The sequence below is a fragment of the Engystomops pustulosus genome, chromosome 1 (assembly GCF_040894005.1).
Source record: "Engystomops pustulosus chromosome 1, aEngPut4.maternal, whole genome shotgun sequence".
NCBI lineage: Eukaryota > Metazoa > Chordata > Amphibia > Anura > Leptodactylidae > Engystomops > Engystomops pustulosus.
This window is the reverse complement of record NC_092411.1, coordinates 271299631-271327128: the sequence shown is the minus strand read 5'-3', so window position 1 is coordinate 271327128 and position 27498 is coordinate 271299631. Positions and strand designations below refer to the sequence as shown.

The following is a 27498-nucleotide window of genomic DNA, read 5'->3' as shown; positions in this document are numbered from 1 at the left end:
TGGTCAAGACAATCTCCTGCAGTTCAAACCGAGCATCAGTATGGGGAAGAAAGGTGATTTGAGGCCTTTGAACGTGGCATGGTTGTTGGTGCCAGAAGGGCTGGTCTGAGTATTTCAGAAACTGCTGATCTACTGGGATTTTCACGCACAACCATCACTAGGGTTTACAGAGAATGGTCCGAAAAAGAAAAAACATCCAGTGAGCGGCAGTTCTGTGGGTGGAAATGCCTTGTTGATGCCAGAGGTCAGAGGAGAATGGGCAGACTGGTTCGAGCTGATAGAAAGGCAACAGTGACTCAAATCACCACCCGTTACAACCAAGGTAGGCAGAAGAGCATCTCTAAACGCACAGTACGTCGAACTTTGAGGCAGATGGGCTACAGCAGCAGAAGACCACACCGGGTGCCACTCCTTTCAGCTAAGAACAGGAAACTGAGGCTACAATTTGCACAAGCTCATCGAAATTGGACAGTAGAAGATTGGAAAAACGTTGCCTGGTCTGATGAGTCTCGATTTCTGCTGCGACATTCGGTTGGTAGGGTCAGAATTTGGCGTCAACAACATGAAAGCATTGATCCATCCTGCCTTGTATCAACGGTTCAGGCTGGTGGTGGTGGTGTCATGGTGTGGGGAATATTTTCTTGGCACTCTTTGGGCCCCTTGGTACAACGCCACAGCCTACCTGAGTATTGTTGCTGCCCATGTCCATCCCTTTATGACCACAATGTACCCTGTAACATCTGATGGCTACTTTCAGCAGGATAATGCGCCATGTCATAAAGCTGGAATCATCTCAGACTGGTTTCTTGAACATGACAATGAGGTCACTGTACTCAAATGGCCTCCACAGTCACCAGATCTCAATCCAATAGAGCATCTTTGGGATGTGGTGGAACGGGAGATTCGCATCATGGATGTGCAGCTGACAAATCTGCGGCAACTGTGTGATGCCATCATGTCAATATGGACCAAAATCTCTGAGGAGCTTCCAGCACCTTGTTGTATCTATACCACGAAGAATTGAGGCAGTTCTGAAGGCAAACGGGTGTCCAACCCGTTACTAGCATGGTGTACCTAATAAAGTGGCCGGTGAGTGTATATATTCTCTATGTGTTCAGCTCATTATAACACAAAGCTCTGATAACTAATCATTTGGCGACAGATTTTCATCCACAGGAAGTAAACAATGATGCTTCTCATAGGATGACAGCAAGCAGAGATCTAGAAAACCGTGCAGATAGTTATATAACTTTTCATTGTACTAACAATGATATCTGAATACCAATAATCCAGATACAAAAAGTAATATATGCAAAGCCCACCAATTTATACCTATATCTACACTGCGCAAAAACACATGAAAAAACATAAAAGGATTGAGATACTGATACAATCCAAAATATAAAAGATGTTATTGAGTGGTGGTGCGGTGTCACCTCTGGTCCATTGCAACATGAAGTCTGCTCGGTATGGCTTAAGAATTTGCACAAACGTTTTAGGATTTTTAGGCTATTAAAGGGACAGGCCAGACTGGGGCTGGAGGTCCTTCTATTTATTATCTCTACAATAAAATTTCAGACTTGGTGGACAGTTTTGGTGACAATGGGCCCCCCTGGAAGCCTTGGGCCCCGGGTTGCCACCCACTTTGTAGGCCAGGACATTTAGATACCTATTTGTCTAGACAGTCTAAAAACTTAGGGACTGTCCTGGCATATTCAGGAGAGTTGTTACGTATGCTTGTTGTTAGGTAAGATTTTGGCAGGTTCCCTTCAATTGTATGTCAGGAAAGTAGGTGCGAAGTAGGAATAAAAGGGAGGATGAATAACCTCCTATTACATATGACTGTCCTTAAAGTTGTTTCTAAAATGCATCCAACAAAAAGCCTTGAGGCCAAAAATTATATGGAAAGACCTCATACACACAACCATTGACCACCGCTGATGTCCATAGGTAGTAATGGCCAGACGGGCAGGAATAGGACCTGCCCTATCGTTTGCAATGGGGACAGTCATCCCCTTTCCAGCTGGCTGATACACAGGCCTCACGAATTTATCAGGGGGAGGTCATACCCCTATGGACCCTGTCAGATAGACCCTGCTATATAGTTTCTTACCTTGGAGGACCTTGCATCACAAGTAATTTGTACAGATATTGAACGTTTGTGTTGAGGTTCCTTCACAGATCTTGAATATGATTTCACAGTGAAGACAAGTCTAGGCTTTTCCTAGGGTTTGGGGTCACAGATGATTGTTTCATTGGAGTGCCCCCTCTTATTATAGATAGGCCACACATGCTGCTTAGTCCATAGGTCTCTCCTTGCGGGTTCATACTGTTGGCTGACTGCACGTTCTCGTCCTGGAAAAAGATGTGATGACGTGCCTAACGTGGCTTTTATGTGACATATATGGCTCTAATACTCAAAGTGAATGACAATAAATGAGTAATATATACATAAGGGTGATAAAGTAGATGCAATTAAGAGTAAAAAATTATTTCTAGGTAACAAATATCATTATGCAAATCTCCATTAAAAAAAAGTCCCTTACAAAATCAAAAAATCTCAACACTGACTCATTGGGGCTGTAAAGTTCTCGTATAAGGTACCGGACTCAGCAATTTCTATTTATCTGGAAGGGATTGAGGGACAAAAAGAGGAAGAGATGACTTATTATGTCATGTATTTATGGTTTGTTTCAGTCCAAAAATACTGCAGTTCTGATTTCTAGAAAATCTCCGTTATGTAAAAATACAGGAGATGCGTTTCGAGGCCGAACTGGACTTGTCCCCATGACTGATGATGAGTCCGATTCCGGCTCGAAGCACGTCTCCTCTAAAATTTTAAATAAATAGATGAATTCTGGTTGGATAAAAGCCATTACTCCGACTTGCTATTACAATGGAAAACACAGATTATAGATGAAACAAGGAACTACATGATGTACAGAGGAGGCTGTGTGGTTGGGTAGTCCCACCAGGATGATCTTAGACTGGATTCTTAAGGCTCGGACACAAGAAACTTGAAGAGCCCACAGAAGACAACACCACTTGGGGTTGACCTGGGGGCCAAGCAGGACAGCCATGTTTAATATTTACCCTATACTATAACCTGACTATACGTCGCCGTACAATGAAAGCAACTTATCCCTAAATGTCTTGTAATGGTGGAATATCCCTTAAGGGGGTTTACCCACAAAAGAAGTTATGCCCTATCCACAGGATACTTACTGATCGGTGGGTGAATCCAACAGATCACGAAACAAAGGGTCCAATGGGGCCCCAGGTACCTCAGTCAGACAACTTGTCGCTCCCTGAGATTAATGGAGTAGAATGACGTATATGACCTTTCTGCTCCATTCAACTCTACGGAGATGACAGAGATCGCTCTTTATGTAATTCTTAAAGCCCTCATGCTATGCTGATTTTAAATATGCCTTGATTGGTATTCTGAATACTGCCACTACTTTATAAATCTTTATCTCGCATTATCTGGCTCCCTGCCAGCCAGTCCTCTCATGCATTCTTCCTCTACTCCACATCATCCCCCTATCTTCCCTGCCTGCTCCATGCACATAATAGGAAGTGGGGAGGGGGAGGGAGCTGGATGAGTGTGGAGGAGAGGAAACTGGGACACAGGGTGCTGCAACGACCCTGGCCCCTTAGGCCCCGGTACTCAACACATGCTGCTGACTTTGAGCCAAGTAATGTGAAATGAAGTTTTATAAAGTGGTGGCAGTATTCAGAATGCTGGCATTGGCATTTTTAAAATCAGTATAGCATAGGCTAATGGAACTTGTCACCAGCTAAAAATTCGATTCTTGGTGACAGGTTCCGAGGTGAAACCAATTTTAGGACTAACATTAAAAATTCCCATCAATGTTTATCTTGTACCCTATTTTATATAATTGGTGGGTGACCGACAAAGGTGATTTCACTTCTTCTACAGTACAATGAAGAAGCATAATCATAACGATGTAGATCTTCATGATGCAAACCTTTAGCACGTAGTTGGTCTTGGTGCCTGAGGGATGGGGGACAGAATTCTATGTGGAATGTTGGGCACCATTTTGGAACCAGTTTTGCTTCTTTCCAACTTTTCCTGATGCTGGAAATTGGGTGGGAGACCACAGGTACTACAACGACGGTAGTGGCACTTTGGGACCTGAATTAGTTTCTATAGGAGAACCTTCCAATATGTCTACATAAATGGAATCATATACTGGAATCTGGTTGTATGAGAAATTAGACAACTTCTTGAGTAACAAAATTGGGGACAAAATACGTTGAATACCTTATATGCTCCTTGGATGTCACATTTATAGCCTCCATAATCAGTTATTTCTGACTTTCCATGCTACAATGTACATTACAGGCGGTCCCCTACTTAAGAACACCCGACTTACAGACGACCCCTAATTACAAACGGACCTCTGGTAATTGGTAATTTACTGTACTTTAGCCCCAGGCAACAATAACCAGCTATAACAGTTATCACAGGTGTCTGCAATGAAGCTTTATTATTACTCCTGGTTCTTATGACAATCCAACATTTTTTAAATCCAATTGTCACAGAGACCAAAAAAATTTTGTCTGGAGTTACAATTATAAAATATACAGTTCCGACTTACATACAAATTCAAGAACAAACCTACAGAACCAATCTTGTACGTAACCCGGGGACTGCCGGTATACATATCTTATGTTATCTCTGCCGGTATACATATCTTATGTTATCTCTGCCGGTATACATATCTTATGTTATCTCTGCCGGTATACATATCTTATGTTATCTCTGCCGGTATACATATCTTATGTTATCTCTGCCGGTAACTAGTAAGTCTTTTGTTCTGGCGGTTTTTCTCTTTGTGCCGCTGAATGCACATACCTGACATTGCAGTCCCTAGTAAGTAGGTAAAAAGGGAAATATTTCTCTTCTGCTTCTCTTGTAGACGTCCCTAGCTTTTTAGCACACAATGTCGGTCAGATTACAAACTGAATATTTGAAATGACACTTACGGGCACGAGGATTAGCAAGAGGAACGAGGTCCTCCGGTTTCCTCCCACACTCCAAAAACATACTGTTAATTAATTAGATTGTGAGCCCTATGGGGACAGGGACTAATCTGGAAAGCTCTGTGCAGCGCTGCAGAATATGTTGGCGCTATATAAATAAAGGAATTTATCAACACTAGTGAAGTCTGTATGTGCAGTGGAGTGTGAAGGGTGCGGCAGATTAATCATTGTCTGATGATAATGGCCTCTGCTGCGATTCACTAAGATCGTGCCCCCGATATCCTGCACGTGTCTCTTCCCCGCTCAGGTCAGACGGAGTTCACCTTCTTCTTCCCGGTGCATGTAAGTGCTTGGGAGTGCGACACAATTTTAAAGTAAAATCCCGCGCTCAGTCCGAATCAGTCGGATCGTCCCCCGACACAATCCCCGCGCAAAGCCCTGTTAAATACCAGTCAAAGCTGCGGAAATCCCAAAACCGGCGTCTATCCATAATGAGAAATAACATACGAAACTTTCAATTTTGGGTGGAGTGCCTATTAAAAGGATATCTTCTATGAGATTCACTGATGGAAGTATAGTCATACCCACACCATAATAACTTAGTATGCACTATGCTCCATCTAGTGGTGGCTGCAGGGAGCAAGAATGTTATAATTTAAAGGATATCTACCATCAGAATTACTGATGGCAGACTACTCCTACTCACATACTGCTTAGGATTTCTTCTTCTAGGAACTTCTTATATTATGATCCCGAAGAGTTTACAAACTGTTTTCACTCCCCCTCACTTTTCCAGTCCCACCTGGTCCCTGACAGCACTGACTCTCTGCAATCTCAATGGGCAGGACAAGGACTGGACAAGTGAGAGGGAGCGTACTAATTATAACTCGAGGACCCCCTGGTGACATAAGTCGGAGCACCTCAGACTAATTGGCATAATTTTTTTAAACTTTTTTGGCAAAATCTTTGCGTTCGGCATTATAATAAAAGAAGTTCCTAGCAGAAGAAATCCTAACTAACATGTGAAAGAAAATCTATCATTTGATTTCATGCATTATGAACCAAACAATATCTGTAGCTACACTGATGCAGAAACATATCTTGTTTAATCCCCGAGCTGAAAAAACTATTATAAAATTCAGGAACTTGGGAAAGCTGGATCCACCTTACACACATTACATAGGAGCTTTCTGAACAGCCAAGACAGGACTAATCAACCTGAGCTGGATGACTCATACACAGCAGCTGGGGGATGGTGCAGCAATTGATTATTCTGCCTGGCAGGGAGAACAGTGATTGCATCATCCTCTGGTGCATTGCATAACTAATGTGAAAGGAAAAGCACAAAGCCAGGCACAGAAGCGACAGAGCTTCATTATCATCATTTTATAATAGTTTTTTCATCAGCACCACTCAGTTCAGGGGATTACACTGCATCAGTGTAGCTACAGCATTCTCAAGGTATGTTTGGTTCATAATGCATCAACTCATATGGTAGGTTTCCTTTAAGTTAAAAAATTCTAGCTACCTGCAGCCACCACTGGGTGGAGCTTGGTGAATACTGAGTCATTATGGGGTTCAATTTTTGTAAGCTCCCACTAGTGGAAGCTGCAGGTAGTCAAGCCGCTGCTATCTAGATACATTAATGCGGTATTGTGGCTTCTGAGAATCAATTGTATTAATTATGTATATATCATATATCACATATGTCTGATTGGAAGTGTAATTCCCCAAATTCTGTTATCATAAGTTACCATGGAGCAACTTACAATCACAAATCACAAAGTTCACATACATAGAGCTGAATTTCTATTTGCATATGATGCATGATTCACTGTAGGTTCAGGAAAGACTAAAGTCTAGCAATAAAACACATCAAACACTGTCTAGCGGCTTATCTACATTGTATTGATAAGTATTGATAAGAGTGGTAGTGTGTTTGTATGACCACCAATCATTGGGAACTAACCCTAATACCTCCAGAATATATTGGCTACAAGGGTAAATATTTTAGTACTTGCCCATATTTTCTTGGCAGAAACAGCACTCATTTTGTCTATGATTTATGTCTTACACAATTTATTTCAATAGTATACAATGTAACAATATTGTGCCCGTATAGGGATGCACCCAAGACAATGGTAATACTCAGGAATAAAGGAATCTGTGTCCGGTAGTGCCCCTGGAGTGGTGTTGCATCATACCTTTATCCTTTTCAGCAGCAGGACTCCATTGTCCTCACACTCCTGTGCTCTTAGCACTCTGCATTGAACTGTTTCACAGCCCCTTGTTTGACCTGAGTGACTGCTGTAGTATTTAACCAGAAGCCTGATACAGTTTTTAATCAGAGCAGATGGGAAGGGCTATAGAACAGCTGAAGGCAGAGAGCTAAGAGCACAGCAGTGTGAGGGCACAATCTAATCTTTAGCATGGTCAATATGCCTGCGACAATAACGGCTAAAGAACTGATTTTTCCATAGAGAATACAAGTAATTATTGTGTCTCTAACACTTAATCTAAATTCTCTGCTGCCTGAGGCAAGCCATAGACAGCCACTCTCTCCACCCCATCCAGAAGTAATAAATTACGGTAGATTAGATTTTTTTTAAGTGGGTTTTCCATGTCTCAAACCCTTGCTGACATCTGATATGAAGAGACACTATTTTTAGGTGTCAGGTCCTGCTTTATAGCAGGTGATTGCACCTCTGATGCCGCCCCCCCCCCTTACTGCAGTTGGTGCTGCCTGAGGCAAGAGGTTCAACTCGCCTCATGGATGGTGCACCCCTGGTCGCATGGAGAATTATGGTGTACAGTATCTGTACCATATTGTCTTCCCACCTTTCTTTATCCGACCACCCCCTTGTTTTAGACCACTAAAACACAATTAAGGAGTAGAAGCAAACACTAAAATCAGCGTCTTATGTGAGTGTCAGAAAAGAAGTTTCCTTGCAAGAGGAAAAAAGTGATTTAATGGAAATGGGCTTCATATTTATAAAAAAAGATGTCGCTTCAGTTTCACACTCGTTAAAATAGCACAAGCGGAAGTTGTTTGTATATCCCCTTACGTGACTGATGAGGCTATTATGGGCACACTATTATTCAGTAGTGTCATTTTCATTTTTGCCACTAGAGGTCAATAAAGAGGGCCCAAAAGTTAAAATAAAGTTTTCTCACTTCTTAAAGAGGACTTGTCACCCCATTTATCGGCACTAGGAGCTGCTTAAGGAAGCAGCTTCTAGTGCCTGAACAAACACCACAGTGTTAGAGTGATAGCGTTACCGGAAACCTCCGGTAACGCTATCTAACACTGCGGCAGGGTATAGTGTAATTGTCGGACAGCTCGCAAAGCTGTCCGACGTATTCATGAGGGGGCGGGGTTGGGGCGTGACTAGGGGCGGTGACTGCCGCCTCGCGCAGCAGTCAATGCCAGCCTTCGTATCGAGCAGGGCGGTCCGGGGAAGAGGCAGTGCCTCGGACTGCCCCCTCATGAATACATCGGACAGCTTTGCAAGCTGTCCGATGATTACATTGTACCCCGCCGCAGTGTTTGATAGCGTTACCGGAGGTTTCCGGTAACGCTATCACTCTAACACTGCGGCGTTTGATCAAGCACTAGGAGCTGGTTACAGGGACAATGACAAATTTACACACAGGATCTTGTGTTAATGTGACTTTCTTGGTATGGTTGTGCATATAAGATGCCTATATATCTGCAAATAGACATTGGCAGCGCAACTTTTATACACATAAGAAAGGTTGCCAGTCATGCCAATGTTATAGGCTTAGGTGTATAAGCACTACTGCAGAGCTGCTTCCATCTAATCGAATATGGAATAAGCTATAGTACCCTGGGGGGGATTCATGTGCCTCCTCCACCAGAAAACTGTCCAGTTTTCGGGCTTCTCCGATCACGTTGGGGCAGAGAGTGGGGAGGCAGAGGGCGGGCAGGGGTGTGAATGGCTGGCCCACCAAATTTACTATAGCCTCCGTCAGAAAACCGTTCTCCATCAGAAGACCTGGTCTACAGGTCCAAAATGGTGGAGTTTGCTTCCATATTTACTAAGAGCTCAAGGCCTCTTAGTGGAAATGGGGCCCCCGGAGTGACAGCAGAGGAAATTTTAAAGGGAACCTACCTCCACGTTTCTACCTATAAAAGTAGATTGGGTGGTAGGTGGATGAATGGGACGTGAGGATAGCCCTTTTTTGGGCTAATCCTTACGTCCCGGCTATCTTTTAGAAAACTTTAATCCTGGGATGTGTACATTTTTTTAAGCGGCTACTGGGGCGTGGAGTAGCCGGACATGAGGCTACACGTCGCGGCTACTCCACGCCCCAGTAGCCTCTTTTCTCCGCCTAACATTTCATCTTCGGCCAAGTCCGAGTTCCCTTTAAGACTGGCTTTCAAAACTCCTTAATGAAACAAAACCTCCCTGATCCTTGTTTTGAAGAAGAAGTAGCTCATATGATTGAATCATCATGAAGCTATCTCTTCCGAAAGCAGTTCTGCAGCAGCTGAGTTGTGCATGATATTTATTCATAATAACAACGTTCTGCAGCCACAGGTGACACTCTGTACTACCTACTCACCTATATGAAAGTGTCAGTATATACAGCATGGAGTGATGTGCATGTTCTGGATACAGACTCACACGCTGTGCACTTTATTTTCCAGTTTTGTGTTCATCTGCAGAACCTGACAAGACCTGAAACTACTGTAGGTCGGTGGTTTACGTGTGGTCAAACTATGAATAAAACTGAAAGTGGAAATATTTTTTAATACCTATAAAACAGTAGGTTGTAGGAGAAACTAGAGGGAGAACTTGGCTACTACCTGTTATGTTAACTGGTTACCCCGATGTCCAGAATATGATGAATTATTGTAGTTTATATTGCAGCTTTGTAGGTAATTGAAGGCAAAGGCTCCGTATCCTTCGAATGGAGAATCCGTTCTCCGTAAGAAAGACATGGAGGACCGATAAAAATTGACTGTCATTACAATGTTGTTGGCTATTGCTAAGCTTTACTCCATATTCATGACAGCAATGTTGGAGGAACGGTCTCTTAGGCTACATTCACACGGCCGTATGGGGGAGGTGTATATACCGCCAACGTATATACGTCCCCCATAGACAGCAATGGCCGCACAGGCCGTACAGGAGCGGTACGTTAACGTTTCGTAGCTGGGAGAAAGCTAGGACATGTCCTATCTTTCTCCAGAATGCGGCGCAATGCGCCATACATTGCTATGGAGTGGCTCCCCGGTGCCACCGTGTGCCCACCACATGTGCCCACCGTCGTGTTAATGTAGTCTAAAACTACTAAATCAAAAACCTTAAAACAATTAATTTGTGTTCAGTTTGTTGATTTTAGAAGGAAGGAGGCCATGGATAACACATATAAGAAGATTCCCACAGTCACGGTGTCTGGATCTATGAGTAATGTCCCTGGTTTATCAGGATGGATTTTGAAGGTAGATTTCCTTAACGACTGAGATCAACAATTTAGTCTTCTTTAGTTACTATGAGGAACATTGATTAGTCGCTGAGTAATACTCTGCGTAACATTTTGTGTTCATATCCATCAGTTCCATAGTTAACAAAACTGACCCACCCCCAGGTACTGCCCAATACCGCCTACTTGTAGAGTTTTGTAAAGCACTTTTCGAGCCAGGGCAGAATTGTTTCTAATTAGTTTGGGACAATTACAACAAATTTGGGACTCCCCTTTCCCATATTGCAATGTAGGGTGTTATCACTTCAATCCCAAACATCAATCTTAGGAACAAGAGACATGTTTGGGCTTCTTAGAATAAGTTAGCAGTATCATATCGGTTGGGATCTAATATTCGGAAGAGAAAACATTGGGGGTCATTTACTAAGGGCCGATTCACGTTTTTGCGACGGTTTAACCGAATATTTCCGTTTTGCGCCGATTTTCCCAATCAGATTGTGGCGCATTGGCGCCGGCATGCACCCGACGGGAATCGGGAGGAGTGGCCGTAAAAAAACTGACGGATTCGGAAAAACCGCCGCATCTAAAAAAAAAAAAAAGTGTTGCTTGACTCGCGCTTACCGTCATCCACGATGGCTCGGTGAACTTCAGTGCGTTCCGATGGTCTTCAGCGCAGCAACGACACCTAGACGTCAGAGGAACTACCTTAGTGAATCCCAGCCGGAACCGAATCCACCGCAGAGAAGACGCCGCTGGATCGCGAATGGGCCGGGTAAGTAAATCTGCCCAATAGTTTTGATATCCTATTCATGAACCAGCATTCAGGCCATCGCCACATTACATACAACACAGGTTCTGTAGTTTTGTACTTAAAGGGGTTTTCCCGGGGAAACATGTTAACTTGCTGATCAGTGGGGTCCGATGGGGTCCAAGGTACCCCAGTCGGAACCCTCGTAGCTCTCTGAGATGAGAGGAGCAGCAGGACGTGTATGTCCGGGCTTCCCTATTCATCTCTATGGACCTGACGGAGATTGCCGAGCCCTGGAACCTCAGATCAGCAGGTCCTGTGAATAGGGCCTAACTTGTTTCCTGGGAAAACCCCTTTAAGCTGGGGATTGCTTGTATTTTAATCCTGGAAAACCCCTTTAAGATATAGGCATCATATCGCATGGGACACCTGTGGCTATAATATGTAATATCATCGTACAGCCGTGTTATAATGGCTTATTTGTTTGGAGCAAATTACTCAATGGCTGCTTCAGGCAAAGTTTCGGGTTTTCTTCCAGCCAGAATGATCACACTTTAACAGAGCAGACACATTTTCCCTTTCTAATTTTCATAACCTATTAACCCATTCCTTACTACATGATCCTCCGATAATTTTAGGATCTATTATGCTTAAAGGAAACCTTCCATTTAATTTCATGCATTATGAACCAAACCTTGAGAATGCTGTAGCTACACTGATGCAGGATCATGTCTTGGTTAATCCCTCAGCTGGGTGGTTTTGCTGAAAAAAACTATTATAACATTCAGGACCTTGGGAAAGCTGGATCAGCATGGCTGCCAAGATAAACAAGTCAGGCACGGAGCTTGTAATTACAAATGGAGGTTAGTCAAGCATGACTAAGAATGACTAGTCAAGCACTAATCAACCTGAGCTGGATCACTCATACACAGCAGCTGGGGGATGGTGCAGCAATTGATTATTCTGTCTGTCAGGGAGAACAGTGATTGCATCATCATCATCTCCTGCAGAGAGTACAAGGACTCATGTACCATGCACTACCGGGTTGATTATGAAGGGTCCAGATCGTGAAATCCTCTCCAAACTGGGCTATAAACTTTGGGACAACCTGGTAAAAAGTTTTGCATTCTTCTGCAGACAGGTGCATTAGTTAATGGCCTATACTATATTACATTAATAACGCTACCCCAAAGCCCTCCTGGCTTATTAGCATAATTTTAAAAGTTGATTTTATAAGGAAGGAGTCCATGGATAACATATATAAGAATATTACCACAGTCACAGTGCCTGGATCTATAAGCAATGTCCCTGGTTTATCAGAATTGATTTTGATGGTAGATATACTTTAAAAGATTTGGAAGTTTTCCCCAACTTTAAATCAAATCAGAGAGGTGCACAGGGCACTTACTATACAATACACACAGTATTCCCTTTACTTATGATGACATATTGAGATTTCAAGTTAATCTGCTAAAAAAAAATTCTTATCTGACCCATTGAACTTGATGTGTATGGATACATTATGCCCCTAGGTTAACCCTTTACTCCCAATCAATCAATAATCAATACCCACAAAGTTTCTACGATGTCTGTTCTGTCATTCACAATTGTCATATTATTTCACTGGGATAAATAAAAGATATGAACATTGTGTGACAAAATATTATAATGCTTCTTCTGAAGGTTTTGTAATTATTACTTTCATGGGAAAAGAGGAAGCGCTGCCTGCAATGTGTTTACTTGAGAAGATAGATGGACATTACACGTATCATTAGATCACACTTCAGTTCTAGGAAACTGCAGAACATAATCGGGGAGATGTATCAGTCTGTCTACGCCAGAAGACTGGAGTAATTTGCACCTGAAATGTTGTGCGCCACATGTATTGAGGGTCTCAGGACTATTTTTAGGCAGTTTTTATGAATTGCCTAAGAGGGGCGTGTCCTCTGTAAAATGGGCGTGTCCTCTGATTTTTTAAAAAAAAGGGGGCATGACCCAGCAGAAAATAGTATCTGCGCCAGAATATTCAATATGGTAGCGCAAAACACTAGACCAACTAATAGGAGGTGCAAGGAAGGACTCATGTAACCTTATACTCATGTTACTTACCAAACCAGCATAAACTCATTACATCATTTAACTGATGAAAACCAATCTATGGTGAGCTAATTTTTATGCACAATAATAATATTAATAATTCCTTAATTTATATAGCACACACAGATTACGCAGCGCTGCACAGATCTTGCCAAATGACTCCCTGTCCCCAATGGGGCTCACAATCTAATCAACCTACCAGTATGTTTTGGAGTGTGGGAGGAAACCGGAGGACCCGGAGGAAACCCAGAGAAACACGATCCCACCATTACCATTTTAAACTACCTTTCTCAATTAGAGGGACAGTTTTTTTTTTTTTTTTTTTTAAATGGGGCTGGCCCACAATATTTTGATACAATATGGAATAGATTTTTGGTGGTCAGAGGTCAACCATTTATGTTTTTTGAAAAATTGGCCAAAATTGTAAATTTTAGGTGACTTTTATCTTGTGTAAGTAGAATAAGTCATCACTTACACGCAAGGTATGGGCACTCTTATATCATGATGGTGGCACCTGTAGACCTGACCCTGATTTATGCTAGTTATTATACATATGTTATACTTCTTACTTGTCTTATTGAGAAAGGTTCATATGTGAATTTGTTCATACTAGCCAAGGGGGATGAAACCCTAAAGCGAACCTGTCACCAGGAATGTCATTTGTAGGTGGTGACAGGTTCTAATAGCCTGAGGCCTGAGCTGTGCTGATTTTCAAAAATGTCTTTGTCAGCATTCTGAATCATTTCAGTACTTTATGTAAGTTTAATTCACATTACCTGGCTCCCTGCCAGGGTTGTGTGGTGAGTCCTGGGAGAGGGGCAGTGTCTCGGTCTCCTCCTCTACTCCACAACATTCCCCACCTGCTTACTGCACATGACAGGAAATGGGGAGGGAGCTGAATGGGTGTGGAGGAAAGGAAACTGACACAGTCACACAGAGGCTGCAGCTGCCCCTCCCTGGGACTCAGCGCATTCTGCTGGCAGAGAGCCAGGTAATGTCAATTCAACTAATATAAACTACTGACATGATTGAGAATGCTGACATTCTTTAAAAACAGCATTGCATGGGGTATTGGAACCTGTCTTCTGCAGGAATTACCCTTTTCACAGACTAAAGATAGATTTAAATAAAAAAATGCAGTTCCATAATCTTCTTTCTGATCCTCATTTTGCAGCATAATAAAATGTTAAAATAGGAAGTTTGATGGGTGTAAAGGGTAAAGCTGCTTAATTGGAAATAAATATCACACATGACTGAGGATTGCTGACTCTCTTCATGTTCTTAGCTTTGGTTCTTCTTCGTGTCCGACATGGATAAAGACCCAAACTCATGTATGGATAAACTTTTTATTAACATAAATTACTAATTAAATTATTAATTGCATAACCCATATCTTATAAGACCAACTTTGATATCTTCCCACGCTTGCCTCTATGACATGTAGATTTTTGCCACCATACTTAGACCTGCCAATGACTCCATCTTCCCCATTGGATAGCATCTTCCCCCAAGCAATGCCAAGCCTATCCTACTATTTTAATACAGCGCAGAAAGGAATGGCTCAAGTGGGTGGGTTGATGTCCCTCCAACCCCCGACATGTAGAACTTTCCTAAGCTAAGCCTTCTTGAGTTTCTAGTAGTATTTCCTTGCCTATATATTGTGCCCACCAAATGTACATATTATCAAACATAATACAGTAACTTCTCCTGTGCTGAACATATTCTATGGAATGCACTCCCCTGGATTCCTCCTAAATTATTTTCATGACCTCTATGTAATCCATGGGCTGTACACTACATGTTCTTTTCACTAATATTTCCATTACATTTTTTTTCTAAACTAGAAATCCTCACAAAATAGAAATCTTTCTATGTGTCATCCATAAGCTCGCTCCACTCCCTATCCATCTGACTTGCTTGTCTTCCTTCTTCCCCTTCACTAGGTACAACATGTTCCATCTTTGGGGTATTGTATGATTAGGCTTGCGGATACTTTAGGCCAGTGGTGGCGAACCTATGGCACGGGTGCCAGAGGTGGCACTCAGAGCCCTTTCTGTGGGCACTCAGACCATCACTTCAGGACAGAGTTCACCATATAGGACCAAATCCTGCAGTCGCAGGCAACTTAAGAGATAATGTTTTAAAGCGACATTTCATTGGCTGTTTGTAACTGCGGGAAAAGTGAGAGGCTGTTGACAGAACTGCAATGTCTTTGGAGATCCTCCTACTGGACCCACTATTCTCATTCAACAGAGACCCCAGGGAGAAGCTACAATGAGAGTCTGCATTTGCCCTTCTTTCAACTGTATTGGTGGCCTCAAGGAGCCGATACGATTGAAAATTGAGGAAGAACAGGTTGCAATAAGTTACTCCTTAAAATGCCATGTTGGCACTTCACGGTAAATAAGTGGATTTTAGCTGTAGCTTGGGCACTCGGTCTGTAAAAGGTTCTCCATCACTGCTTTAGGCTATGGATTATTCTGCACAGGTCACTTATTATCTATATCCATGTGGATTTATGTTGACTACGATGTTTGATTTATAAGTAACCTGCTTATTTGTGCATCATTTGATTGAGATTGGGTGTATTTTTAAATGTTTTTAATTTCTTGATGTCTTGTGGTTAATATTGTCTTTTGATGAATTAATACATTTTGTTGTCATTATTTGATCCTGTGTTCGCATCCAACTTTTTCTTGTTTTGTTCATAACACAAGCAAGGGGCTGGCATCACTATGGACATGTTCTTATAAATCACTTCTTGAAAAAGGTGCTCATTGAAGTGGTACATTCACACCACCCTTTAGCCTAACATTGTAATGATACTGGCGGATTCCTGGTGTCTTTACAATGGAGGGCTAGAATGTATACTGCTGTATGCTTGTAAAGTGGGATACGTCGTACTGTTCCACCCCTGCCCCTGAAAGAGGAGGGATGAGTACCAGTAGTCAACATGGCAGTGGTGATTGGCTGCTGTAGATGTTTAGGTGTTTTCCCAATGATTGACAGTTATGCTAACACTCAGCGGAGGCCAGGGATAGTTGCCATATTGTTGCATCCGTCCCTCATAGGTTATTAGGGCCTCCTTTAAGCGTACATGTTGCAGACAGGGACAAAATGGGTGCCTTCGTCCAGGGGTGGATTAGCACTGTCATGAGCCCTGGATTGTATGGATATTATAGCCCCTACAAGTCTGGAATCACTTCCTACATATGGTACAAGAATCAGCTTCTTTAGGGAATAGAGGATGTGTCTCTTCTGCCTGATTTGAAGTTTCAGTTTCAGCTTTTAAAGGTCTCAAAATGACTCTTGTTACATGTGTATACAGAGTAGAAACAGATGTATGAGGATTCATGGGTGAAGGTTCTTATCAGTGTAAAGATTGGTGGCTGTTTTGAGTGGCCATGGGCCTCCTACAAGGCTTGGGCCCAGGCTACTGCCAAAGCCGCCCATATTATAATCCACTACTGCCTTTGTCTGCCAGTAAATGTCTATGGATACGATTAGCGTATACGCTTGGAGCTTTCCCAGCATATACATTGAACATATGCATTAAAACTTGATTGATGTGAATGTAGCCTTAGGTTGTAATATGTACAATAGTAGCAGGCAAGAAGTGAGGGTAAGAAGTAGGAGACACTTATGGGGCTCATTTACTAAGGTTCGCGGAGCACTCTTTTGTTCGGACTGTTCGCATTTTTTGGGATTGCACGGCTTGGACAGGCTGAGATTGTGTTACATTCAATTGTTTTTTGTCGCAGCTGCGGTGGCTTCCATGCGACACAAATTGGGGGACGGGCCGCCGGACGATCCGACTGATTCGGACTGAGCGCGGGATTTAAATCTCAAATTGTGTCACAGGACCATGCACTTACATGCACCAGGAAGAAGAAGGTGAACTCCAGCGGACCTGAGCGGGGAAGTGACATATGCAGGATATCGGGCACACGATCTTAGTGAATCGTGACAGAGTGCATTATCGTTGGACAATGCACTTTCGGTGAACTCCAGCGGACGGGCAAGTAAATGTGCCTCAATGGGTTAATAAAAAGACTACTTCCCCAGCTTCTTCCCATATACCAGTGCCAGAGTCACTTAAGCTACTTATCCCATGTGCCCATAGCAGCCCAAACACAAGAAAAGTGAGTACCGTCCCTCATGTTAGCCAAGTATATGCACTAATGTGAGTGCACGTTTCATAGACGCCGTAAACCTGCACGTCTGGTTCCTCTTTTCTGAAATGTGGAAGTTGTTGCAAAGCAATGGGACGGAATTTCCTTTATTTTCATCTTCTGGAGAATATTAGATGTCTCAGTTTATAGCTGTGAAGTTGTCAGAGCAGGAAACTCATCACAAATATGGTATAGGCTGGTGTTAGACCTCCGGAAAGAGGAAGTTTTGTATCACCAGAGGAAATCTGTCACGGCCAGTGGTGTGTGTGCACGTCTTGTACAGCCCCTGATAGTTACATGCTGAAGACAGGCGGGGGACATCACTGCTCCATTGTAGTCGCCTTCTTCTACCAGGGCATGAGATTTATCCATATCATCATGGTGCTTATCTAATGGCGGCATCTGTAAGAAGATCGAAGTCTCGGGCTAAGTCTGTGGAAAGAAGAGCCATGTGTCGCATAGACACCGTCAGGTTGGTGCCCAGTGTAATGACCATAGGAGTAGAACACAGTAGGAAAGAGACAAAGCGTTGTTGAACATATATTGAATATTTTTGAATGAACCATTTGACTTAGTTTAGGTATAAAATAATTTATGGTATCCAGTATATGTAAGGCCTGCAGAGAGGTGATTTGTTTGGAATTTATTTCTATGATAGAAACAATTTCTGCACAAATTGTGATCTGTTGTTTTGTCTGTTTATTGTTTTAATTATTTGTTTATTTTTAGTTTTGTGATTTTTTTTTTGTGTAAACCAAGATTGTAGTTGGATTTTTTTTGCAAATATATTTTATGCTGCTGATTGGATTAACTTTTGCTAGAGTTCTAAGGCAAATTATATTTGTTTTATCCTTGTGTTATTTATTGTTTTCAGTATTTGTACATTTGTGATTTTTTTTTTTAACCTAGGTTGTAGTTGTCTTTTTTTTGCAAATATATTGTATGTTGTGGTGAGGGGTGAGGCATTGTCTATCAACACCTTTGAAAAAGAGCCTTAAGATTGGATTCACTTTTGTTAGTGTTCTAGGGCAATTTATTGTGTTCTATCATTATGTTGTTGTACCTATTTATTGTTTTCAGTATTTGTGCATTTGTTATTTTTTTTAACCTAGAATGTAATTGGCTTTTGTTAATAATATATTGTACTTTGTGGCAGGGGTGACCCTAAACTTACTGCCTGTGGTGAGGTATAGATGGCATGCGCCTTTTCCTCATCTAGTAGTAACATATCAGGTTATTCTTTAAGTAAGTGGGTTCTACATGCTGTATCACACCTGTGCTGACATCTGGTGTTAAGAGACACTATTTTTAATTGTTTTGTAGCAGGTGACTGCGCCCCTGATGCTGGCCCCCATATTGCTGCTGATGGTGCTGCCTGAGGCAAGAGGCGCAACTCGCCTCATGGCTGGTGCACCCCTGTGCTGGGGGTAGGGGCATCCTCTTATCAACTCCTTGACAAAAGAGCCTTCAGATTGGGTTGTCTTTTGGTAGAGTTCTAGGGCAAGTTACTGTGTAAGAACCTAAGTGCTTGGACCCAGATTTAGCTGCACAAGAAGAATCCATAGGGCTCCATCAACATTATGAATGGGTTCATATCCAAACAGCAACAAAAATCAGAGGGATGGATAGTAGTGTCATATATCAAATCTTCTGCTGTATAAGAAGATCTCACCCTCATGTTTTATTTCCCTTGAAAAAAGAAAACTCTCTCTCCACCCAAGGGACCAGTATTCAGTTTTGTCTGTAGTTATGCCCAAACATATGTACATAAGCATCAAAAGAAATGTATAACCCTAGCAATGGCTTCAATGTGACTCATATGTAAAAAGGAAACAATGTCCCATTCCATAATTTATTCCAATGGGTATCCATAGAACTTTGAAGTAAAGGATGACAGCTCATAGAAGGACACGGTAGGTTCTTCATTCCATTGATCAGTAAGGCTCCGTAATAATGGAACACCATCCGCTCGTCCACTGCAAACCATTAAACATTTTTACGATCGTCTCAATTAAAAAATGTATCCACAAAATTTAGATTGCCTTAGATCTTTGTTGGTGGGTCCCCCAGATCTCTACCATTGAGTTCACTACTGCTTGGCAGACTCTTTTGTCTCTTATCCTATGGTCTTAAACAAAAACAAGGGATTCCAGATTCTATGGCAACTTCTTATCCCAAAATGAGAGTAGAAATAATATCATAGATCACGTTGAGTTTACGCATTAGTAGTTCATCTTTATGGGGGAATGAAGGATTGGTCATGTTGAACTTCAACATGTCCGGTCTTATGTCTTTATAGCTGATAAGCCACCAGCGGAGCTGTCTCATGCCGGGTTATGGAGTATAGAGACCTTTATCTGTCTGTCTAGCAATCATTCTGATTTGGCATTCCCGCCTCCTACATTCCTGATTCCAATAATACTAATATAACCATATACTGGAGGACAACTCAGATTAACAAAGGTTTTATTAATTATACAGCTTTTTCTTTTATCATTTGCAATTGGGTTGCGTTGGTGGCTAATTACCAGTCATAAACTGGGGTACTTCCGTTTTTTCATCTATTTTTAGATTGCCATAAACGCCCCCTCTTTTTGAGGGGCTTTTTGTTTATTTCCTATATTTGCCCTTGATTGCTGCCTACACTTCTTCTTCTTCTGTTAAATTTAGCTGCAACATTTGAGTGGGAAGTAGGTGTGAAACCATATTATATGTATTCAGTGTATGGCTTGCATCCAGTTGGGCAGTGGGAAGGGTTGTATGTGTGTATGAGACCTTAGCTACAGATATAAAACCTTTACCTCTCCACCATGGTTTTATATATGTAACCCAGGTCTGGTACTGAGCTTGTACCATCAGTAACAGGCGCTGGCTGGACCATACAGATTCCTATGCCCCATTGTTATAACTGGGAACCTAACCCAGAATCTCATAGATCGCCTGTCAGTAAAATGTTGATGGGCATTAACATATAATGGCAGATTTACTTACCCGGTCCCGTCGTGATCCTGCGGTGCGTTGTCCGACGAGGATTCAGGTCTACCGGGATTCACTAAGGTCGTGCGCCCGATATCCAGCAGGTGTTGCTGCTGCGCCGAGGTCTGCCGGAGTTCACCTTCTTCAGTGCTTGATCTTGCGACACATATCTTTTTTTAAATTCCGTGGTTTTTCTGAATCCGTCAGGTTGCCCGACGGCCACGCCCCCGATTTCTGTTGCGTGAAAGCCGGTGCCGATGCGCCACAATCCGATCGCGTGCGCCAAAATCCCGGGGCAATTCGGTGCAAAACAGAAATATTCTGGAAACCCGACAAAAGTGCGGCGTTTGAACCCTTAGTAAATGAGCCCCAATGTGTATTATATTATTACCTTTTTATTTTATTTAAACAATGCCTAGAAGTTATAACAATAATGGCCAAACACTGAGAAGAACAGGGCAATAGTATATTTCATTTCAGCTCAGCTGCTCCCCCAATTTGGACACAGAAGTACATTAGGGAATTGCTAACAACATACATCAAAGTAGAACCATTGCTTTAAGGGAAATATGTTAGTAGGATCCTGCCCGGAGATCGGATGCTTTACTGTAGATCTCCCACAGAGATCAGTGGTTGCAGACCATATCGGATTCTCTGACGTTTATAATGGAAGTCCCAAAGGCCGAGTTGGGTATTTCCTAAAGAACATGGAAAACATCGAGATGTATAGCTGGAGAGTAAACTTAATGGCAGATCCTACAAAAATAGTCCAATAATGCAATAAAAATATATTGAAACTTTCGATAACCCTATGTACAATGTGGAAAAATACCTATACCTATACCTGTATACCGTGTGACAAATTAATGTATCATCCCTGAGTGGTGCAGGAATAGGTGCACCCCATAAAGAAGCGAGCAGTGACTAATAAGTCAACATCGTTTAAGGGAACCTATCAGCAGTTTCCACCATGTAAAATTGTAGCCAGTGCTTGGCTACTGATTCATATATAGCTTTCATTGTTCTTAGTAGAAGCAGAACTGTGAAAAATCAATTTACATAAAAGTAATGTAACTTTTGCAGATGCATGTACTCTCTTTGCCGAGCTGCTCCATAGATGCAGCTCTTCTCTGCTCTGAGTAAAAGCTGTAATAGACATCTGGTTGAGTTCTACAGCGAGAAGTACAAGGTTTAAGAAAAAAACGAATACACTTTGCTATGTCTAGTACAGAGCTAAGAGGTGGAGCACATTTAAATCTGTGTCATGCTCCGCCATTTATGAAGTTATAATATGGTGTATGGTGTAATAAGGTGTAATATAGTATATCAGTTCTATATGTGGGGTATGAATAAAACAGCATTCAAACACAATGTCAGTCAGCTGCCTCTAAAGCCAGAAGGATCTTGTCATCAGAAGAGGTATGGACTCCGGGGATAAGGATGTAATATTACCACTGTACAAGGCATTGATTCGGCCTCAACTGGAATATGCTGTCCAGTTCTGGGCTCCGGTCCATAAAAAGGAGGCCCTGGAGCTGGAGAGGGTACAAAGAGGAGACACAAATAATAAGAGGTATGGAGGGTCTTAGTTATGAGGAAAGATTAAAACATTAAGTCTCGAAAAGAGACGACTAAGAGGGGACATGATCAATTTTTATAAATATATGACTGGTCCAGGTGGCTAGGCTTCTTTACTGTAATCTGTGGAATAGTGGAGCTCAGGCGCTGGTCACAGTAGGGACAGCAGAGAGCTTCAAGAAGAGTCTCGATGCTTTTTTACATAGAAATAACATTGATGGTTATAATATAGATTTATCCAATCTCTTCCCTTCCATAGTTATTTCAACTGCATTAAATATGTAAGAGGAACATGCTACTGCAGAAAGCAGATATGGACTTGACCTTATTTGCATCAATGACTCCGTAACCCTGTAATCCAAAAATAAAAGTGTATCAGCTACGTGCTGTACCGGAATTTGAGCGGACATGTAGTCCTATCAGGGAAAGAACATCATTGCATCTCCATTACTCATTCTACACATTGACCACTGAGTTTGAGTTAGATACGGAGAGGTTTCATTTTCGGGTGTCTCACCACATATCATCATTTCGTGGCAAGTCATATCCCACGAGTTACTGTCATCTATAATCCTGCTGCTATGACATCATACACTAAGTTATCTCTACTGCCCATGGCTTTTCTGTCCCTGTGTCTTGGTTAGTCAGCCCTCAAAATGATAGATGCTAAAAGCCTAAGAGGGGGAACTTAAAACCTGAAGCCACATGTGGAGTCTGTAACACGGGCAGAGATGTATCTAGAGGGGATGTAGAGGTTGGGTCGTACCTTGGTCGTAAGGTGTCTGTTCCCCATACACAAAGACAACTACTATACATTATACATTATAGATTTGGGACTTGATACTGATCTTGTATTGGGGCCCAGCAGCTTCAAGTTACTTTTCTGGACACTTTAGGATGCAGGGCCCAAGTGTAGCCACAATCTATACATCCCCTACTATACTCCTGTCCATATACAGGCGGTCCCCTACTTAAGAACACCTGACTTACAGACGACCCCTAGTTACAAACGGACCTCTGGATATTGATAATTACTGTACTTTAGCCCTAGGCTACAATAATCAGCTATAACAGGTATCAAATGTGTCTGTAATGAAGCTTTATAGATAATCCTGATTCTTATGACAATCCAACATTTTTAAAATACAATTGTCACAGAGACCAAAAAAAATCTGTCTGGGGTTACAATGATAAAATATAGAGTTCCGACTTACATACAAATTCAACAAACCTACAGAACCTATCTTGTACGTAACCCGGGGACTCCCTGTATAACATCAAGGAATTGCATTAGAGGGTTTTTGTTTTATGTAAATGTATATAATTTGTAGCAAAAGAAGAACTTCTGTAACTTTCTAAACTCCTTTAGGGCATATTTATTATTGTGGTTACTAATCGACCTTGAACTAAAATGAACTAAATTACACGTCGGCTACATGGGATTCTTTGTTTAGAGGTTTTGCTTATGTATGGACTCTAGTTCAAAATGTCTGATAGTGAAGCCCCCTCTTATCAACATGTCATTCATACATAAGTTATGTCGTACATAACTGGGATTTTTTATTAGGCAGATGAGCTTTAGGACCGCTCTTACATCTGGGTGTGACCATACCTTCGGCATCTCCCCTGTTTACGCCCATGCTTAAGCTTTTATCCATACATTAATCTGTTTTCCATGTAAGGAGACAATAGTACTATAATACATTATAGTTGGGGGGCGCCTGGAACAGATTTTATATTGGGGTCCTGCAACTTAAAGTTTCTCCTATTTATACAAAGTATGTACCCTATACAGACTGAAGTCTTAAGTGTTCTACAGCGATCGATAAACGCTTACTTTTCAGCAGTAGTTTCATATTAACTGTAAGATCTATCTACATATACATTGAAATTAGTGTCCCTTTAAAGGAACACTCCAGTCACAGCTAATTCATTGCATAATACATGGTGCAGGGCCTGTATTCCTAGACCAGTGGTGGCGAACCTATGGCACGGGTGCCAGAGGTGGCACTCAGAGCACTCTCTGTGGGCACTCAGACCATCACCAGAGAGGACTCCAGGTATCTTCCTGCAGTCCCATACAGCCCAGGACTTGCTGTGCACAGAGATATTTTAAAGTGACAGCTCTACCTGGGACTACTGGAGGAGTGGGAAGGTGTGGACAGATCTAGATTATCATTGTAGCTCCTGCTCCGGCCCTGACAATTCTTCCTGTTTATGGGACCCTGGAGGGAAGCTACAATGATCATCCAAATTTCTTCTATTTTCTGCTTTATCGGTGTCCTCAGGTGCTGATATCAATGAAAGCTGTGACAGAGAAGGGAGTATAAAACATGAATTAAATGTTTGCGTTGGCACATTGTGATAAATAAGTCGGACTTGGTTGTAGTTTGGGCACTCGGTCTCTAAAAGGTTCGCTATCACTGTCCTAGACTTTGCCAGAACCTAGAGTCCTACTCCTCCCTTCAGGCCCTGCACAAGGTATTGTCCGAATCAGCTGTGACTGGAGTGTCCCTTTAAAAATTCATGCAAATATGTGTTGGCTAGAATTTTCCAGGATCTTTTCTTTCCGAATCTTCTTTCATCAAAATAAAAAGTTATCAGACAGAGAAGTGATTGATGGAGATAATAGTAGCTCAGTGCGGCTACAATCTTCACTTTATACCGCCGTCTATTAATACTCATTTAAGATAATCCAGCCTTGTAATCAGAAGTTCAGGCAAAGTTCAATAAACAAAATTATGGGTTTTCTACTTATAGAGACAAAGGGGGTCATTTATCTTTAGTCAGGACATTTGTGGGGGTCTATAATTTTTTTTTGCTTTTTCTGGGTATTGGACTTGTTTCATTTATCTGGGAGGGTGATATATCAGGCATTTGTGTCTTTTAAATTTTCTTTTACCTTTTTTTTTAAAAAAATAAAAATTTGTACGAAAGTCGCAAATTATTCTGCAACCCCCTCCAAAACGATTTCCTACACTTGCTCGGGCCTGGAGTTTATTTGAGTCAAAATTGCCCAATTTTACCTCGATTTGTGCCAAAATTGTAACTTTTTTATATGTCCACAGCAGATTTTAAAGATAGATGAGGCGCAACACGGACGAATTGTTGCTCATTTAACTTTGCTAGGCGAGTGGATGAGTTGCAAATTTTGGTTTGAATATGCACATACACCAAAAAAGTTGCAAATATAGGAGAGAAAAAAGAGAAAAAGCCGAAGATAAATGACCCCCCAAAGAATCATTTAAAGGTTTGTCCAGTTAGTATGTTTTTTAGACTGCAATTGTGAAGGAAGAAAAATAACTTACTAATGTACAGTGATGGAAATGTATCAAAATCAGTGCAAATTAAAAAGCGGAAAAGTTGCCTAAAACAAGCAATTGGATTTCAGGTTATATATGTTAGAGATTTTCTAGAAATGCAAAGCGGAAACAGAAAAAAAGTAAATTTTTTAAACATATTTTGAGATAAATCAAACATTCTTTAAAAACATATATACAGGTGGTCCCCTACTTAAGAACACCTGACTTACAGACGACCCCTAGTTACAAACGGACCTCTGGATGTTGGTAATTTACTGTACTTTAACCCTAGGCTATTATGATCAGTTGTAGGAGTTATCAAATGTGTCTGCAAATAAGCTTTATTGTTAATTGTTATGACAAATAAGCTTTATTGTTAATCCTGTTTCTTAAGACATCCCAACATTTTTAAAATCCAAATCGCAAAAAAATTCTGGCTGGGGTCATAGTCTACATGGGTGTAAACTACAAATAAGTTTTTGTCTGATTCTGCCTCCTTTTGTCGAATTCCCTCTCCTTGCTACCCTGCAGACAGTAGAGATACATTAAAAAAATACCTGCAGTGTCAGACTACCGAGACAATATAAGTGCGTTATTTCTGTTGCTCACCCAATGCTTCCAACCTGTACTGCACGACACGGATTCCGCACGGACCTCTGCGTAAATGAATGCTTGAAAAGAAGAAAGAATAATCCAGCGTGCTGCATCCAGGTGGTAAAAAATCTTGATTGCTTTATTATGGACTCGTAGTCCGGATAAAATCTGAGTTATAGAATTGTGACTGCCGCCGTAGTCACAGCACAGCAAAACCGCAGATGGTGTAAGTTAGCCTACTCCGGCCAACGCGTTTCCAGTGTCATCCGACACTCTTAGTCATGGCAAAGGCTTTGGACGCTGAGTGAATGTTAAATGTAAAAGTGACCGGAAGCTGAGGTGCGCTTCGGGCGAAATGGAAAAAGCGGGATAGATTCACGTAGCGTTCAAAGACATGGAGAGATGGAATCCAAATGTCAGATTGTAAAACATTGACAGACTTATGATAAAACGGTAAGTAAATATACAACAATAGGATGGTAACTAAATGTCTTAACATTACTATATTCAATTCAAATGATTATTGGTAACATTGTTTCAGCAATGATCGTTTAGACTATTAGCTTGCGTTGTTTGGTATAATATGGTGTCATTATAAGACATTTGAATCCTTAGTCTGTCATAATGTATTAAAAACAATTTTAAAAGAAAAGGAAAAATTCCTTGACTAATTTACAGTAACCATGTGCGAAAGATTGCCCATATAGAAGAGTAAATTGCTGTGCAGATATTGTCATGTGCAAAGTAAATATTGTGTATAATTTTACACAATATTTACTTTGCACATGACAATATCTGCACAGCAATTTACTCTTCTATATGGGCAATCTTTCGCACATGGTTACTGTAAATTAGTCAAGGAATTTTTCCTTTTCTTTTAAAATTGTTTTTAATACATTATGACAGACTAAGGATTCAAATGTCTTATAATGACACCATATTATACCAAACAACGCAAGCTAATAGTCTAAACGATCATTGCTGAAACAATGTTACCAATAATCATTTGAATTGAATATAGTAATGTTAAGACATTTAGTTACCATCCTATTGTTGTATATTTACTTACCGTTTTATCATAAGTCTGTCAATGTTTTACAATCTGACATTTGGATTCCATCTCTCCATGTCTTTGAACGCTACGTGAATCTATCCCGCTTTTTCCATTTCGCCCGAAGCGCACCTCAGCTTCCGGTCACTTTTACATTTAACATTCACTCAGCGTCCAAAGCCTTTGCCATGACTAAGAGTGTCGGATGACACTGGAAACGCGTTGGCCGGAGTAGGCTAACTTACACCATCTGCGGTTTTGCTGTGCTGTGACTACGGCGGCAGTCACAATTCTATAACTCAGATTTTATCCGGACTACGAGTCCATAATAAAGCAATCAAGATTTTTTACCACCTGGATGCAGCACGCTGGATTATTCTTTCTTCTTTTCAAGTGTCAGACTACACAGTGTTTGTAGTCTGTTACCATGACGCCACCTAGGTCTCTATATTAGCTGTTTACATGAAACGATTTGGGATTTTTAATAGAGGTTATAAACAAATTCGCTTCAGATTTTAT

General features: G+C 41.4%; 1 protein-coding gene across 4 annotated transcripts in view; it reads left to right on the top strand.

The window, feature by feature from the left end:
* The window catches only part of SH3BP2 (SH3 domain binding protein 2), a 71622-nt gene that overhangs the window by 24482 nt on the left and 19642 nt on the right, over positions 1-27498 (top strand). Inside the window, exon 1 of one of the 4 annotated variants that reach the window (XM_072126187.1) lies at positions 17753-17950. The exons of 2 other annotated variants lie outside the window; for them this stretch is intronic. In XM_072126187.1, the coding sequence (XP_071982288.1) occupies positions 17871-17950 (80 nt within the window). In that variant the 5' untranslated portion in view covers positions 17753-17870. Of the gene's footprint in view, positions 1-17752; positions 17951-27498 lie in introns of those variants that run through there. One more of the 4 variants, XM_072126186.1, reaches the window with a different exon arrangement.